Source organism: Oncorhynchus clarkii, chromosome 6 (assembly GCF_045791955.1).
Source record: "Oncorhynchus clarkii lewisi isolate Uvic-CL-2024 chromosome 6, UVic_Ocla_1.0, whole genome shotgun sequence".
Lineage (NCBI taxonomy): Eukaryota > Metazoa > Chordata > Actinopteri > Salmoniformes > Salmonidae > Oncorhynchus > Oncorhynchus clarkii.
This window is the reverse complement of record NC_092152.1, coordinates 8,259,420-8,275,580: the sequence shown is the minus strand read 5'-3', so window position 1 is coordinate 8,275,580 and position 16,161 is coordinate 8,259,420. Positions and strand designations below refer to the sequence as shown.

General features: G+C 49.4%; 1 protein-coding gene across 2 annotated transcripts in view; it reads right to left on the bottom strand.

Annotated features, from left to right (window-relative positions):
• Positions 1-1,214: 1,214 nt before the first annotated feature.
• LOC139410585 (atos homolog b) overlaps positions 1,215-16,161 on the bottom strand; it is a 40,054-nt gene continuing 25,107 nt past the window's right edge. For both annotated transcript variants that reach the window (XM_071155880.1, XM_071155881.1), the window contains exons 4-10: positions 14,233-15,618; positions 9,566-9,606; positions 9,165-9,267; positions 7,225-7,383; positions 7,050-7,118; positions 6,512-6,726; positions 1,215-3,439 (exon numbers count right to left, since the gene is read on the bottom strand). In XM_071155880.1, the coding sequence (XP_071011981.1) occupies positions 3,286-3,439; positions 6,512-6,726; positions 7,050-7,118; positions 7,225-7,383; positions 9,165-9,267; positions 9,566-9,606; positions 14,233-15,411 (1,920 nt within the window). In that variant the 5' untranslated portion in view covers positions 15,412-15,618 and the 3' untranslated portion in view covers positions 1,215-3,285. The remainder of the gene's footprint in view (positions 3,440-6,511; positions 6,727-7,049; positions 7,119-7,224; positions 7,384-9,164; positions 9,268-9,565; positions 9,607-14,232; positions 15,619-16,161) is intronic.

Below are 16,161 nucleotides of genomic sequence, written 5' to 3'. Positions count from 1 at the left end.
CCTATAGGGCTCTATAGAGCACTACATTAGACCAGGGCCTATAGGGCTCTATAGAGCACTACATTAGACCAGGGCCTATAGGGCTCTATAGAGCACTACATTAGACCAGGGCCTATAGGGCTCTATAGAGCACTACATTAGACCAGGGCTTATAGGGCTCTATAGAGCACTACATTAGACCAGGGCTTATAGGGCTCTATAGAGCACTACATTAGACCAGGGCCTATAGGGCTCTATAGAGCACTACATTAGACCAGGGCCTATAGGGCTCTATAGAGCACTACATTAGACCAGGGCCTATAGGGCTCTATAGAGCACTACATTAGACCAGGGCTTATAGGGCTCTATAGAGCACTACATTAGACCAGGGCTTATAGGGCTCTATAGAGCACTACATTAGACCAGGGCCTATAGGGCTCTATAGAGCACTACATTAGACCAGGGCTTATAGGGCTCTATAGAGCACTACATTAGACCAGGGCCTATAGGGCTCTATAGAGCACTACATTAGACCAGGGCTTATAGGGCTCTATAGAGCACTACATTAGACCAGGGCCTATAGGGCTCTATAGAGCACTACATTAGACCAGGACCTATAGGGCTCTATAGAGCACTACATTAGACCAGGGCCTATAGGGCTCTATAGAGCACTACATTAGACCAGGGCCTATAGGGCTCTATAGAGCACTACATTAGACCAGGGCTTATAGGGCTCTATAGAGCACTACATTAGACCAGGGCCTATAGGGCTCTATAGAGCACTACATTAGACCAGGGCCTATAGGGCTCTATAGAGCACTACATTAGACCAGGGCCTATAGGGCTCTATAGAGCACTACATTAGACCAGGGCCTATAGGGCTCTATAGAGCACTACATTAGACCAGGGCTTATAGGGCTCTATAGAGCACTACATTAGACCAGGGCCTATAGGGCTCTATAGAGCACTACATTAGACCAGGGCCTATTGGGCTCTATAGAGCACTACATTAGACCAGGGCCTATAGGGCTCTATAGAGCACTACATTAGACCAGGGCCTATAGGGCTCTATAGAGCACTACATTAGACCAGGGCCTATAGGGCTCTATGTAGGGAATACAGGGACATTTTTTATGCAGCAAAAGCATATCTGGCTTAAAAAAATAAAAATAAAAACACTGACTAATTGTGCAGCTTTTTAAGACATTTGCGAACATAAATTAAATCCTACAGCATTTTTTTTTTTTGTTGCTCATTTTCCTTCTGCTCTCATTTCAGACTGTTTTGAACAGAAAGGGAACTAAAAACACAGTGAACCCTCCATCTGTCTACATGAAAGGAGGCATCCACCCCTTCCACCCACTACATGGTATATTCCCCACTTACATCCTACACAGTGATCCGTACCATGTCGCTTGAAATGGGGGAGGTTCCCTGGAACGTCTATAGGCTTCAATCAAAATACAGTACAGTTAAGTCCTGAGTGTAGCCAATTGTGTCGGCGTTTGCAGGGTGTGTCACACATCTGATGTCTTAATCTTTATTCTTCAATTGATTGAGATAAATCAGTCTTTGTTTCACTACGGCTCCTATGTCTCTCATCTTCTCTCCAGTTAAATACAGTTTGTGTTTTGTCCCTCCCCCCTTTACTGGGATGTGCTTGTTTAATGCTCTTACAGTCCTCTTCTCCCAATGTGTGCTCCATTAGCGGCTTGCCGGCTTCCTATTGGCTGGCTGATTGAGGTGGCAGGGTTGTCCATTGGTCCACCGAGGGGGTGAGAGGGCAGGCGCAGGCAGAGTGAATGAAGGACAGTGTGTGTGAAACGAATGGCACTAGAGTACAACTGGTTTTTAGGTTAAGGTCACAAGGCATGTTAACACTCAACTCTAGACAGAGGAGTGGTCATGTGTACTGTGAGTTGTGTACACACACACACAAGTCTGCTTAGCTTGGGTGCAAGTATCGATCAATGCTTGTTGTCTGTGCATGTTTGTATGTATGCATGCATGTACACTACATGACCAAAAGTATGTGGACACCTGCTCATCAAACATCTCATTCCAAAATCATGGGCATTAATATGGAGTTGGTCCCTCCTTTGGTGCTATGAACAGCCTCCACTCTTCTGGGAAGGCTTTCCACTAGATGTTGGAACACTGCTGCTATGAACAGCTGCCACTCTTCTGGGAAGGCTGTCCACTAGATGTTGGAACATTGCTGCGAGGACTTGCTTCTATTCAGCCACAAGAGCATTAGTGAGGTTGGGCACTGATGTTGGGTGATTAGGTCTGACTCGCAGTCGGCCTTCCAATTCATCCCAAAGGTGTTGGATGGGGTTGAGGTCAGGGCTCTGTCCAGGTCAGTCAAGTTCTTCCACACTGATCTCGACAAACCATTTCTGTATGGACCTCGCTTTGTGCACGGAGGCATTGTCATGCTGAAACAGGAAAGGGCCTTCCCCAGACTGTTGCCACAAAGTTGGAAGCACAGAATCGTCTAGAATGTCATTGAATGCTGTGGAGTTAAGATTTACCTTCACTGAAAAACAGCCCCAGACCATTATTCCTCCTCCACCAAACTTTACAGTTGGCACTATGCATTGGGAAAGATAGCGTTCTCCTAGCATCCGCCATGCCCAGATTCGTCCGTCAGACTGCCAGATTGTGAAGCGTGATTCATCACGCCAGAGAACGCGTTTCCACTACTCCATAGTACAATAAAGGCGAGCTGTATACCACTCCAGCCGACGCTTGGCATTGCGCGTGGTGATCTTATGCTTGTGTGTGCGGCTGCTTGGCCATGGAAACCCATTTCATGAAACTCCCGACGAACAGTTATTGCGCGGACGTTGCTTCCAGAGGCAGTTTGGAACGGACCGTTGCAACCGAGGACAGAGGAGTTTTACCCGCTTAAGCACTCGGTGGTCCCGTCCTACCACTTGGCGGCTGAGCCGTTGTTGACCGGGGCTAGCTCTACCTGGGCATACATTTGACAAACTGACTTGTTGGAAATGGTGGCATCCTATGACGGTGCCACGTTGAAAGTCTCTGAGCTCTTCAGTAAAATATTGGCAGTAGAATGGCCTGTCTATGGAGATTGCATGGCTGGGTGCTCGATTTTATACACCTATCAGCAACGGGTGTGGCTGAAATTGCCAAATCCACTAATTTGAAGGGGTGTCCACATACATTTGTATATATAGTGTATGTATGTATGTAAAGTCTATTCAAGTTTTCTCGTCGATGTACTGAGCAGTCTGTCTATGCCCTATTCCGGGCTGCGTTAGGGGTCAGGGATTAGTAGGGTCACACACGGGGGGAGTATTTGGGGTTTCTTGGCACCTCGGTGAAAGATTTGAGCTCGTAAGGGATCCCTGTGTCTACCTCGATGGACTTGCGGGAGAAAAGCAGCCGGATATCGTTGTGCAGGTAAATCTTCCCAGATTTGGAGCTCTGGAATCTACAGAGTCAAGAGAAAACAAAGAAGAAGCCTCACCGTCAGTAGCCTGTGTAAAGCTACTCTACTGAAACAAGGCACTGACCAGCAAACAATGCTAAAGACACTAAGTAAATGATTACATTAGAAAACATTTTTAAAAATCCTGCATTTGAAATGCTATAAAATGAATCTTGGTTTCGTACAAACAAAAGCAAACAACAAACAGATGAATGGGTGGGCATAGATGGATGAATGGGAATAGATGGATGAGTGGGAATAGATGGATGAGTGGGAATAGATGGATGAGTGGGAATAGATGGATGAGTGGGAATAGATGGATGAGTGGGAATAGATGGATGAGTGGGAATAGATGGATGAGTGGGAATAGATGGATGAGTGGGAATAGATGGATGAGTGGGAATAGATGGATGAGTGGGAATAGATGGATGAGTGGGAATAGATGGATGAGTGGGAATAGATGGATGAGTGGGAATAGATGGATGAGTGGGAATAGATGGATGAATGGGAATAGATGGATGAGTGGGAATAGATGGATGAGTGGGAATAGATGGATGAGTGGGAATAGATGGATGAGTGGGAATAGATGGATGAGTAGGAATAGATGGATGAGTGGGAATAGATGGATGAGTGGGAATAGATGGATGAATGGGAATAGATGGATGAGTAGGAATAGATGGATGAGTAGGAATAGATGGATGAGTGGGAATAGACGGATGAGTGGGAATAGACGGATGAGTGGGAATAGACGGATGAGTGGGAATAGACGGATGAGTGGGAATAGACGGATGAGTGGGAATAGACGGATGAGTGGGAATAGATGGATGAGTGGGAATAGACGGATGAGTGGGAATAGATGGATGAGTGGGAATAGACGGATGAGTGGGAATAGACGGATGAGTGGGAATAGACGGATGAGTGGGAATAGACGGATGAGTGGGAATAGACGGATGAGTGGGAATAGATGGATGAGTGGGAATAGATGGACGGAGATGGAAGGATGGAGATGGATGAGGTTGGACTGGATGGACAGACATTCCTAACAAAAGATAATGCACATGCGATACAAACCGTACAGAAAAATACAATTCCACAACAATCTGAACCTTAAAGGGATAATCCACCCAAAACAACAAGTGCCTATGATTAACAGTGTTAAACATAGTTAAATAACACTAGTATGTGAAAACAATATTTTTTGAGAACAAACGTTTCAATGAGTCATTTATTACAAGATTGGTGTTTGAAATCTATTGCTGCTCACGTCGCCTACAAAACCCACAATGCAGTGCTCCCTCTCTGGGCTGGATGGCTAGTTAGCAAACGTGGCTACACACAATAATACCAAAGTCAATATTAGCATGTGAGAAGTAACTAGCTAGCTGTAAAAAAAAATAAAAAAATAAAAAAAATTGCCCAAACAAACTGCATTATTTATCTCGCAGAGCTCAACTTGCAGTTCCTCTCAGCCCAGAGCGAGCGCAGGGTATGTTGCTATGGCAACAACGATCCTTTACCATGTTCCCCCACAGACACACAGGGTACATTGGGAGACGGTATTCGATGGAGAAACTAAATTGAATAATTTGGTACACCGTTTAGATTGAGCACGTCTAAGGGAAATACTGTACACATTGTCATGGTGATATAAATGGATAGTTGTGTTGTAGACACAAAATGTGTACATGCCAAATATTGGCTGATTTGGCCATCTGGAGTCCAGGTAATTGTTTTAAAAGCGTTGTGACGAGAACCATGTACAGAGCCTTCAGAAACTATTCACAGCCCTCGACTTGTTACACATTTTGTTGTGTTACAAACTGAACTTCAAATGGATTAAATTGAGATGTATTTGTCACTGGCCTATACAAAATTGCCCATAATAATAAAATGGAACGATGTTTTTCTAAATTTTTACAAATTAATAAAAAATTAAAAGCTGAAATGGCCTAAACGAGTTCAGGAGTAAACATGTGCTTAACAAGTCACATGGACTCACTCTGTGTATAATAGTGTTTAACATGATTTTTGAATGACTACTCTGATCTCTGTACCCAACACATACAATTATCTGTAAGGTCCCTCAGTCGAGCAGTGAATTTCAAAACACAGATTCAACCACAAAGACCATCAACATTTTCCAATGCCTCGCAAAGAAGGGCACCTATTGGTAGATGGGTAAAAAAACAAAAAACAGACATTGATCATACCTTTGAGCATGGTGAAGTTATTAACTACACTTTGGATGGTGTATCAATACACCCAGTCACTACACAGATACAGGCGTCCTTCATAACTCAGAAACCACTCAGGGATTTCTACATGACAATGGTGACTTTAAAAATGTTATAGTTTAATGGCTGTTTGACGGGAGAAAACTGAGGATGGATCAACAGCATTGTAGTTACTCCACAATACTTAAGTCAGGAAAACCTTATTCAGTCTGGGAGATGAATTCACCTTTCAGCAGGAACGACCTAAAACACAAGGTCAAAATCTACACTGGAGTTGCTTACCAAGAAGACATGGATTGTTCCTGAGTGGCAGACTTACAGTTCTCCCTAAAAAGGAGAGACCTGAAAATGGCTGTCTAGCCACGATCAACAACCACTTTGACAGAGCTTGAAGAATTGTCTAAAGAACAAAATTGGCACATTTTGTACAATGCAGGTGTGGAAGGCCAGAAAGACTCACAGCTGTTATCGATGCCAAAAGGTGATTCTAACAGGTATTGATTTAGGGGTGTGAATACTTATGTAAATTAGGTATTTCTGTATTACATTTTCAATACATTTGCAAAATGGAATTTGGAATTCAGGCTGTAAAACAACAAAATGTGGAATCAGTCAAAGGGGTATGAATACTTTCTGAAGACACTGTAGCTATGACACATTCCTACACAATTTTCTGATTTCACAGACTGACCACTGAGAAGTTAAGCCATGGGGTAAATTTGTTCTATAACCACTGATAGAACATGGGCGTTCACCAAATTGACAGTAATTTCATGATTTGTTATTTCTGTGGGTGCATTATCTCTTTAAAAACAAACAGCAAATCAGCAGATAGACAGACCTGAGGTGTATCAAGTAGCAGAGAATCTTCTTCCTCTCTGCGGGTGTTGCCCTGGGCTCTGTAGGCCCCTCCCCCTTCCCACCTGGCCCGGCCTCCTCCACGGGAACCAGGAAGATGCGGTGACGCAGGAAGGTCATGTGATTGACGGGCATGTCCCCAAAGTTATAGGTCACGAGGAACATCTTCACCACAGTTTTATTGGGGTTGAATAAGGTCTGGAGGGAGAGAGAGAACAGTTTTATTGGGGTTGAATAAGGTCTGGAGGGAGAGAGAGAACAGTTTTATTGGGGTTAAATAAGGTCTGGAGGGAGAGAGAACAGTTTTATTGGGGTTAAATAAGGTCTGGAGGGAGAAATAACAGTTTTACTGGGGTTGAATAAGATCTGAGGGAGAAAGAGAACAGTTTTATTGGGGTTGAATAAGATCTGAGGGAGAAAGAGAACAGTTTTACTGGGGTTGAATAAGGTCTGGAGGGAGAGAGAACAGTTTTACTGGGGTTGAATAAGATCTCAGGGAGAAAGAGGACCATGAGACTCACCACTTGGATGGTCCCTGCTTTGGGTACGCTGTATCCCTTCTTTCCAAGAGGCTCCAAGGAGATCACTCCCTACAACAGAGAGATGAAATGATTTTACATCATGTCTCTCACACACACACACACACACACACACACACACACACACACACACACACACACAAACACACACACAAACCAAGAAGGGTGAGGGTGCGCTGTGCTCTGAGATGTCATAGTAGGTGACGTGTACAGGCAGAGTGGCGTGTTGAGGGCAGTAGGATCCGCTGGCACCGATCTCTGCTGTGAAGCCCTCGATACGACCCGACGGAGAGAAACGACCCTTCAGGATCGACTCCTGGAGAAGAAACCACGAGAGGGAAAAGTGAGGAGGATCAACACACAGATACTTCAACAAAAAACAACAAGAGGGAACAAAGTAAGATCCAAGATTCAACAACTGAGACATAAACTGAACAAGTTCCACAGACATGTGACTAACAGAAATGTAATAATGTGTCCCTGAACAAAGGGGGGGGGGGGGGGGTCAAAATCAAAAGTAACAGTCAGTATCTGGTGTGGCCACCAGCTGCATTACGTTCTGCAGTGCATCTCCTCCTCATGGACTGCACCAGATTTGCCAGTTCTTGCTGTGAGATGTTACCCCACTCTTCCACTACGGCACCTGCAAGTTCCCGGACATTTCTGGGGGGAATGGCCCTAGCCCTCACCCTCCGATCCAACAGGTCCCAGACGTGCTCAATAGGATTGAGATCCGGGCTCTTCGCTGTCCATGGCAGAACACTGACATTCCTGTCTTGCAGGAAATCACACACAGAACGAGCAGTATGGCTGATGGCATTGTCATGCTGGAGGGTCATGTCAGGATGAGCCTGCAGGAAGGGTACCGCATGAGGGAGGAGGATGTCTTCCCTGTAACGCACAGCGTTGAGATTGCCTTCAATGACAACAAGCTCAGTTCGATGATGCTGTGACACACCGCCACAGACCATGACGGACCCTCCACCTCCAAATTGATCCCGCTCCAGTGTACAGGCCTCGGTGTTACGCTCATTCCTTTGACGATAAACGCGAATCCGACCAAAACCCCTGGTGAGACAAACCGTGACTCATCAGTGAAGAGCACTTTTTGCCAGTCCTGTCTGGTCCAGCGACGGTGGGTTTGTGACCATAGGCGACGTTGTTGCCGGTGATGTCTGGTGAGGACCTGCCTTACAACAGGCCTACAGGCCCTCATTCCAGCCTCTCTCAGCCTATTACGGACAGTGATGGAGGGATTGTGGTTCCTGGTGAAACTCTGGCAGTTGTTGTTCCCATCCTGTACTGGTCCCGCAGGTGTGATGTTTGGATGTACCGATCCTGTGCAGGTGTTGTTACACGTGGTCTGTCATTGCGAGGACGATCAGCTGTCCATCCCGTCTCCCTGTAGCACTGTCTTCGGCGTCTCACAGTACGGACATTGCAATTTATTGTTCTGGCCACATCTGCAGTCCTCATGCCTCCTTGCAGCATGCCTAAGGCACATTCACGCAGATGAGCAGGGACCCTGGGCATCTTTCTTTAGGTGTTTTTCAGAGTCAGTAGAAATGCCTCTCTAGTGTCCTAAGTTTTCATAACTGACCTTAATTGCCTACAGTCTGTAAGCTCTTAGTGTCTTAACGACCGTTCCACAGGTGCATGTTCATTCATTGTTTATGGTTCATTGAACAAGCATGGGAAACAGTGTAAAAAACCCTTTACAATGAAGATCTGTGATCTGATTTTTATGAATTATCTTTGAAAGACAATGTCCTGAAAAGGGGACGTTTCTTTTTCTGCTGAGTTTATGTAGAAGCGAATTCAAAGTATGGATAAGAAACCACTAGAGGAAAGAGTGAAGAAGATCAATTACAAAGCACTGCTACTTCTATGACCATGAGGAATTTTGAAAATATCTCTAAATATTTGGTAGAAAGTTCTGACAAAATACTTTACGAAACATTTTCACATGGATGGTATATGTCACACTTAATTGCGAATCGTCTCTTCAGGTAAGAATGTACTGTTATATGTAGTCTGTTTTCTGGATATACATTTCAGGTGTCCACAAGCATAGTAAAACAAACAAGTATGTTATACCTCAAAGTTGCCCAGTAGTGACCGGCTGATTGAGGAAGAGGGCCAGCCTGACCGAGCAGAACGACACACGGTGTCTGTGCGCCGTCCACTACGCAGCTGTCGACTGCACACACACACGTAAACACACACACACACACGTAAACACACACACACACACACACACGTAAACACACACACGTAAACACACACACACACACACACACACACACACACACACACACACACACACACACACACACACACACACACACACACACACACACACACACACACACACACAGATAAAACAACAGTGGATGGTTTAGCCATGGTTACAGTCACATAAGTCACAATCAAATATGATGTTTTGAAATGATGACTAGTAAGTAAAGGAATCAACTAAAGGTAGAAAGTAAACATACCTTTTCAGCCTCCTGCTGGTTCTGCTGACTTCTGATACACTCTGAAGGAGGACAAGAACGAGAGTGAGAGAGAGAACCAGAGAGACGGACAGAACCAGAGAGACGGACAGAACCAGAGAGAGAGAGACGGACAGAACCAGAGAGAGACGGACAAAACACGGAGAGAGAGACGGACAGAACCAGAGAGAGACGGACAGAACACGGAGAGAGAGACGGACAGAACCAGAGAGAGACGGACAGAACCAGAGAGAGACGGACAGAACACGGAGAGAGACGGACAGAACCAGAGAGAGACGGACAGAACACGGAGAGAGACGGACAGAACCAGAGAGAGAGACGGACAGAACACGGAGAGAGACGGACAGAACCAGAGAGAGACGGACAGAACCAGAGAGAGCGACAGACAGAACCAGAGAGAGCGACGGACAGAACACGGAGAGAGACGGACAGAACCAGAGAGAGACGGACAGAACCAGAGAGAGACGGACAGAACCAGAGAGCGACGGACAGAACCAGAGAGAGACGGACAGAACCAGAGAGAGACGGACAGAACCAGACAGAGACGGACAGAACCAGACAGAGACGGACAGAACCAGAGAGAGACGGACAGAACCAGAGAGAGACGGACAGAACCAGAGAGAGAGACGGACAGAACCAGAGAGAGACGGACAGAACCAGAGAGAGATGGACAGAACACGGAGAGAGAGACGGACAGAACCAGAGAGAGACGGACAGAACCAGAGAGAGACGGACAGAACACGGAGAGAGAGACGGACAGAACCAGAGAGAGACGGACAGAACACGGAGAGAGACGGACAGAACCAGAGAGAGACGGACAGAACACGGAGAGAGACGGACAGAACCAGAGAGAGCGACGGACAGAACCAGAGAGCGAGACGGACAGAACCAGAGAGAGCGACGGACAGAACCAGAGAGAGACGGACATAACCAGAGAGAGACGGACAGAACCAGAGAGAGACGGACAGAACACGGAGAGAGACGGACAGAACCAGAGAGAGACGGACAGAACACGGAGAGAGACGGACAGAACCAGAGAGAGACGGACAGAACCAGAGAGAGACGGACAGAACACGGAGAGAGACGGACAGAACCAGAGAGAGAAGGACAGAACACGGAGAGAGACGGACAGAACCAGAGAGAGACGGACAGAACCAGAGAGAGCGACAGACAGAACCAGAGAGAGCGACGGACAGAACACGGGGAGAGACGGACAGAACCAGAGAGAGACGGACAGAACCAGAGAGCGACGGACAGAACCAGAGAGAGACGGACAGAACACGGAGAGAGACGGACAGAACCAGAGAGAGACGGACAGAACACGGAGAGAGACGGACAGAACCAGAGAGAGACGGACAGAACACGGAGAGAGACGGACAGAACCAGAGAGAGCGACGGACAGAACCAGAGAGCGAGACGGACAGAACCAGAGAGAGACGGACAGAACACGGAGAGAGAGACGGACAGAACCAGAGAGAGACGGACAGAACCAGAGAGAGACGGACAGAACACGGAGAGAGACGGACAGAACCAGAGAGAGACGGACAGAACACGGAGAGAGACGGACAGAACCAGAGAGAGACGGACAGAACCAGAGAGAGACGGACAGAACACGGAGAGAGACGGACAGAACCAGAGAGAGACGGACAGAACACGGAGAGAGACGGACAGAACCAGAGAGAGATGGACAGAACCAGAGAGAGCGACAGACAGAACCAGAGAGAGCGACGGACAGAACACGGAGAGAGACGGACAGAACCAGAGAGAGACGGACAGAACCAGAGAGCGACGGACAGAACCAGAGAGAGACGGACAGAACCAGAGAGAGACGGACAGAACCAGAGAGAGACGGACAGAACCAGACAGAGACGGACAGAAGCAGAGAGAGACGGACAGAACCAGAGAGAGACGGACAGAACCAGAGAGAGACGGACAGAACACGGAGAGAGAGACGGACAGAACCAGAGAGAGACGGACAGAACACGGAGAGAGAGACGGACAGAACCAGAGAGAGCGACGGACAGAACCAGAGAGAGACGGACAGAACACGGAGAGAGACGGACAGAACCAGAGAGAGACGGACAGAACACGGAGAGAGACGGACAGAACCAGAGAGAGACGGACAGAACACGGAGAGAGACGGACAGAACCAGAGAGAGCGACGGACAGAACCAGAGAGCGAGACGGACAGAACCAGAGAGAGCGACGGACAGAACCAGAGAGAGACGGACAGAACCAGAGAGAGACGGACAGAACCAGAGAGACGGACAGAACACGGAGAGAGAGACGGACAGAACCAGAGAGAGACGGACAGAACACGGAGAGAGAGACGGACAGAACCAGAGAGAGAGACGGACATAACCAGAGAGAGCGACGGACAGAACCAGAGAGAGAGACGGACAGAACCAGAGAGAGCGACGGACAGAACCAGAGAGAGACGGACAGAACACGGAGAGAGAGATGGACAGAACCAGAGAGAGCGACGGACAGAACCAGAGAGAGCGACAGAACGTGGAGAGATGGACAGAACCAGAGAGAGACGGACAAAATGCGGAGAGAGAGACGGACAGAACCAGAGAGAGCGACGGACAGAACCAGAGAGAGCGACAGAACGTGGAGAGAGACGAACAGAACCAGAGAGCGACAGACAAAACGCGGAGAGAGAGACGGACAGAACCATAGAGAGACGGACAAAACCAGAGAGAGCGACGGACAGAACCAGAGAGAGCGGCGGACAAAACCAGAGAAAGCGACGGACAGAACCAGAGAGAGAGACGGACAGAACCAGAGAGAGACGGACAGAACCAGAGAGAGAGACGGACAGAACCAGAGAGAGAGACGGACAGAACCAGAGAGAGCGACGGACAGAACCAGAGAGAGCGACGGACAGAACCAGAGAGAGCGACGGACAGAACCAGAGAGAGCGACGGACAGAACCAGAGAGAGACGGACAGAACCAGAGAGAGACGGACAGAACCAGAGAGAGACGGACAGAACCAGAGAGAGCGACGGACAGAACCAGAGAGAGCGACGGACAGAACCAGAGAGAGCGACGGACAGAACCAGAGAGAGCGACGGACAGAACCAGAGAGAGACGGACAGAACCAGAGAGAGAGACGGACAGAACCAGAGAGAGCGACGGACAGAACCAGAGAGTGCGACGGACAGAACCAGAGAGAGCGACGGACAGAACCAGAGAGAGACGGACAGAACCAGAGAGAGCGACGGACAGAACCAGAAAGAGACGGACAGAACCAGAGAGAGCGACGGACAGAACCAGAAAGAGACGGACAGAACCAGAGGGAGCGACGGACAGAACGTAGAGCATCACTCACCAAAACAACATAAAGGAATGTAATGAAGGTACAGTGTGTGTCTGTGTACCCGTGTGTGTGTGTACCCGGGTGTGTCTGTCTACCCGTGTGTGTGTGTACCAGTGTGTGTCTGTGTACCAGTGTGTGCCTGTGTACCCGTGTGTCTGTGTACCCGTGTGTGTCTGTGTACCCGTGTGTGTGTGTGTACCCGTGTGTGTCTGTGTACCCGTGTGTGTGTACCAGTGTGTGTGTGTGTGTGTACCAGTGTGTGCCTGTGTACCCGTGTGTGCCTGTGTACCCGTGTGTGTCTGTGTACCCGTGTGTGTCTGTGTACCCGTGTGTGTGTGTACCAGTGTGTGTGTGTGTGTGTGTGTGTGTGTACCCGTGTGTATCTGTGTACCCGTGTGTGTGTGTGTGTACCAGTGTGTGTGTGTGTGTGTACACCAGTGTGTGCCTGTGTACCCATGTGTGTGTCTCTGTGTATCCGTGTGTGTCTGTGTACCCGTGTGTGTCTCTTTGTACCCGTGTGTGTCTGTGTACCAGTGTGTGTGTGTGTGTACCAGTGTGTGTGTGTGTGTGTGTGTAACATTGTGTGTGTGTACCAGTGTGTGTCTGTGTACCAGTGTGTGTGTGTACCAGTGTGTGTGTCTGTGTACCCGTGTGTGCCTGTGTACCCATGTGTGTGTCTCTGTGTATCCGTGTGTGTCTGTGTACCCGTGTGTGTCTCTTTGTACCCGTGTGTGTCTGTGTACCAGTGTGTGTGTGTGTGTACCAGTGTGTGTGTGTGTGTGTGTGTACCAGTGTGTGTCTGTGTACCAGTGTGTGTCTGTGTACCAGTGTGTGTGTGTACCAGTGTGTGTGTCTGTGTACCCGTGTGTGTCTGTGTACCCGTGTGTGTGTGTGTACCCGTGTGTGTGTGTGTGTACCCGTGTGTGTGTGTACCAGTGTGTCTGTGTACCAGTATGTGTGTGTGTGTGTGTGCATGCGTGTATGCATATGTGTGTGTATGCATATGTGTGTGTGTGTGTGTGTGTGTGTACCAGTGTGTGTCTGTGTACCAGTGTGTGTGTGTGTGTGTGTGTGTGAACCAGTGTGTGTTTGACCTGTGTGGTTTGGTAGGGGGGGGGGTTCTATTGGGGCGACAGCAGCACAGGCAGGCAGACCACGTAGCATAGGGAGAACAATACAGGCTCTCTCAATAGACATTCTGGAGCCACTCGGCTGTCAAATGACTGTTACATTAAAAAGGGAAGCTGGCTGCCACAATGACACGCCTGACAGTACAAACTACGAACAGTGTATAGTCTTCTGTGTGTGCTAGTCTGTACTCCTCACCTTGGCATGGTCCCGGCCCTGTGCGTTAGGCAGCAGGTGGCTCCAGAAGGGGGCAGCCTTGGCATCGGTGCCCCTGCAGGAGGCCAGCCCTAAGCCAGGGGCCAGCAGGGCCAGACGGCTCCTCTTAGAGGTAGAGGGGCCCTCATCCTCCGAACACGACTCTGCCGTGTCGCTAGAGGATAGAAGTTTCTTCTTAGCAGGGCAGGGGACCGAGGGGACCCCACGGAACCCGCTGGTTCTGGGGGACTTCTCCAGGGAGGCCAGCTCGTTGGTGGATGCTGTGGTACTGGGACGGGGCGGGGTGGATTCTAGTTCGGCCCCACACTCACTGCCCTCCCCGGGACCCTTGGGGTCTGTGGTGAGAAGGTAGTGGGGGGAGAGGGAGCCTGTAGGTCCGAGGGGAGGTCCAGGGGGGTTGGGGGTTTCGAAGGCTCCGGGGGCCCAATAGGAACCCTCGTCACTGCAGGAGTTGGGCTGACGCTGTCCCGATGAGGAGCCACTACTGCAGCCCGTCCCGGACCCTCCAGGATCAGAAGGAGGCTCTGTGCTGGGTAAGGGGCTGCGGGAGCCAGGGGGGCTGTGGGGAGACAGCGGAGCCCACGGATCCGGGACGGGCCTGTCGTGGTTGTGCTGGGCGGGGCGTCGGGCGGGGGTGTGGCCGGGGGAGAGGGGTTCAGGTGGGGGGGATCTAGGTGACAGGTCCCCATCTGAGTCTCTGTGATCGACCATGACGCAGGAGAATACCTGCCCTACCCCTACCCCCATCCCAACCCCTACCCTAGGTCCTGGCCCACACAGAACCCCTTCTTCCAGGGTGTCACCATCTCTGTACGTGTCCCCAGCCAGGTGGGGCCATTTGTGGCTAAGCTTGGGCTCCTCCAGGCCCCTCTTGACCCCCTGCCTGCCAATCCGAGGGGCCTGTCCCGGCTGGGCCTCACTTGTCCTGGGGGGGTCGGAGGTTGAGAACCCCCCCAGCTGGGAGAAGATAGAGAGCTGGTAGACCTTCTGGAGACGCAGCTGCTCCTGACCAAAGTGTCTGGAAACCCCAACCATCACCCCAGGATCAGGGCCCTGTGAGGGGGCTGCAGGAGAAGACAGGTCCCCCTCATGGGATGGAAGCTCCACAGGAGCCAGCTCCTCCTTGCTGCCGTGCGTCAGATCTACGTGAATGTGCCTCATGGCTGCTTGGGGTTCAGAGGTTAGAGGTCAGAGCCTTAAGAGTGTCTGAGAGATGTTGTGCAATTTAACAGGTCGTCAAGCAGCAGCAGGAAACAGGAAGTTCTAGAAAGTGCAAGGAGGTTGATGTTCTACAGGCAGAGAGGTCTTATACTTCCTTCTGTGACATCATCAGCACACGGTAAACCAGGAAGTAGAGACGCATAGCACCTGAGAAGAGAAAAAGGTGTGACACACTCAGCAACAAGTTATCAATGACAAAACAGGACACGCCATCATAACTATCCCACTAATACAATGTGAATGTAAACACGCTTCCTGTCTCACCTCTGTGCCCGATGATACCCTCCTGACCCGTCAACACCTGGCACAACATCAGAAAGCTGTGCCCACAGACTCCTACCACGGTTACCTATCTATCACCATGGTTATGACATGTGGCAGCTAGCGCCAGTATCCCCACACAGCCACACGGGAAGGGGCGGGGCTTCAGGAGGAAGAGGAAGTGATGGAAGGTGTTGGATACAGGAACTACCTACCGCCTGGAGCACTGAGTTTTAATAAAGAACTGGAAACTGTGTCCAATATCTCCGCCCGTTGTCTGAGAGGTAATCTACTCAAGTGCGCATACGCCGATTCATGGACTGTCTATATCCGGGTTGCATCTGGTTTACACAGACTAACATCACGTGCGCTCTAGCACTCAGTGTGCGCAGGGAGCCGTGCGAGCAGCGACCACGTCGTCACGTCATC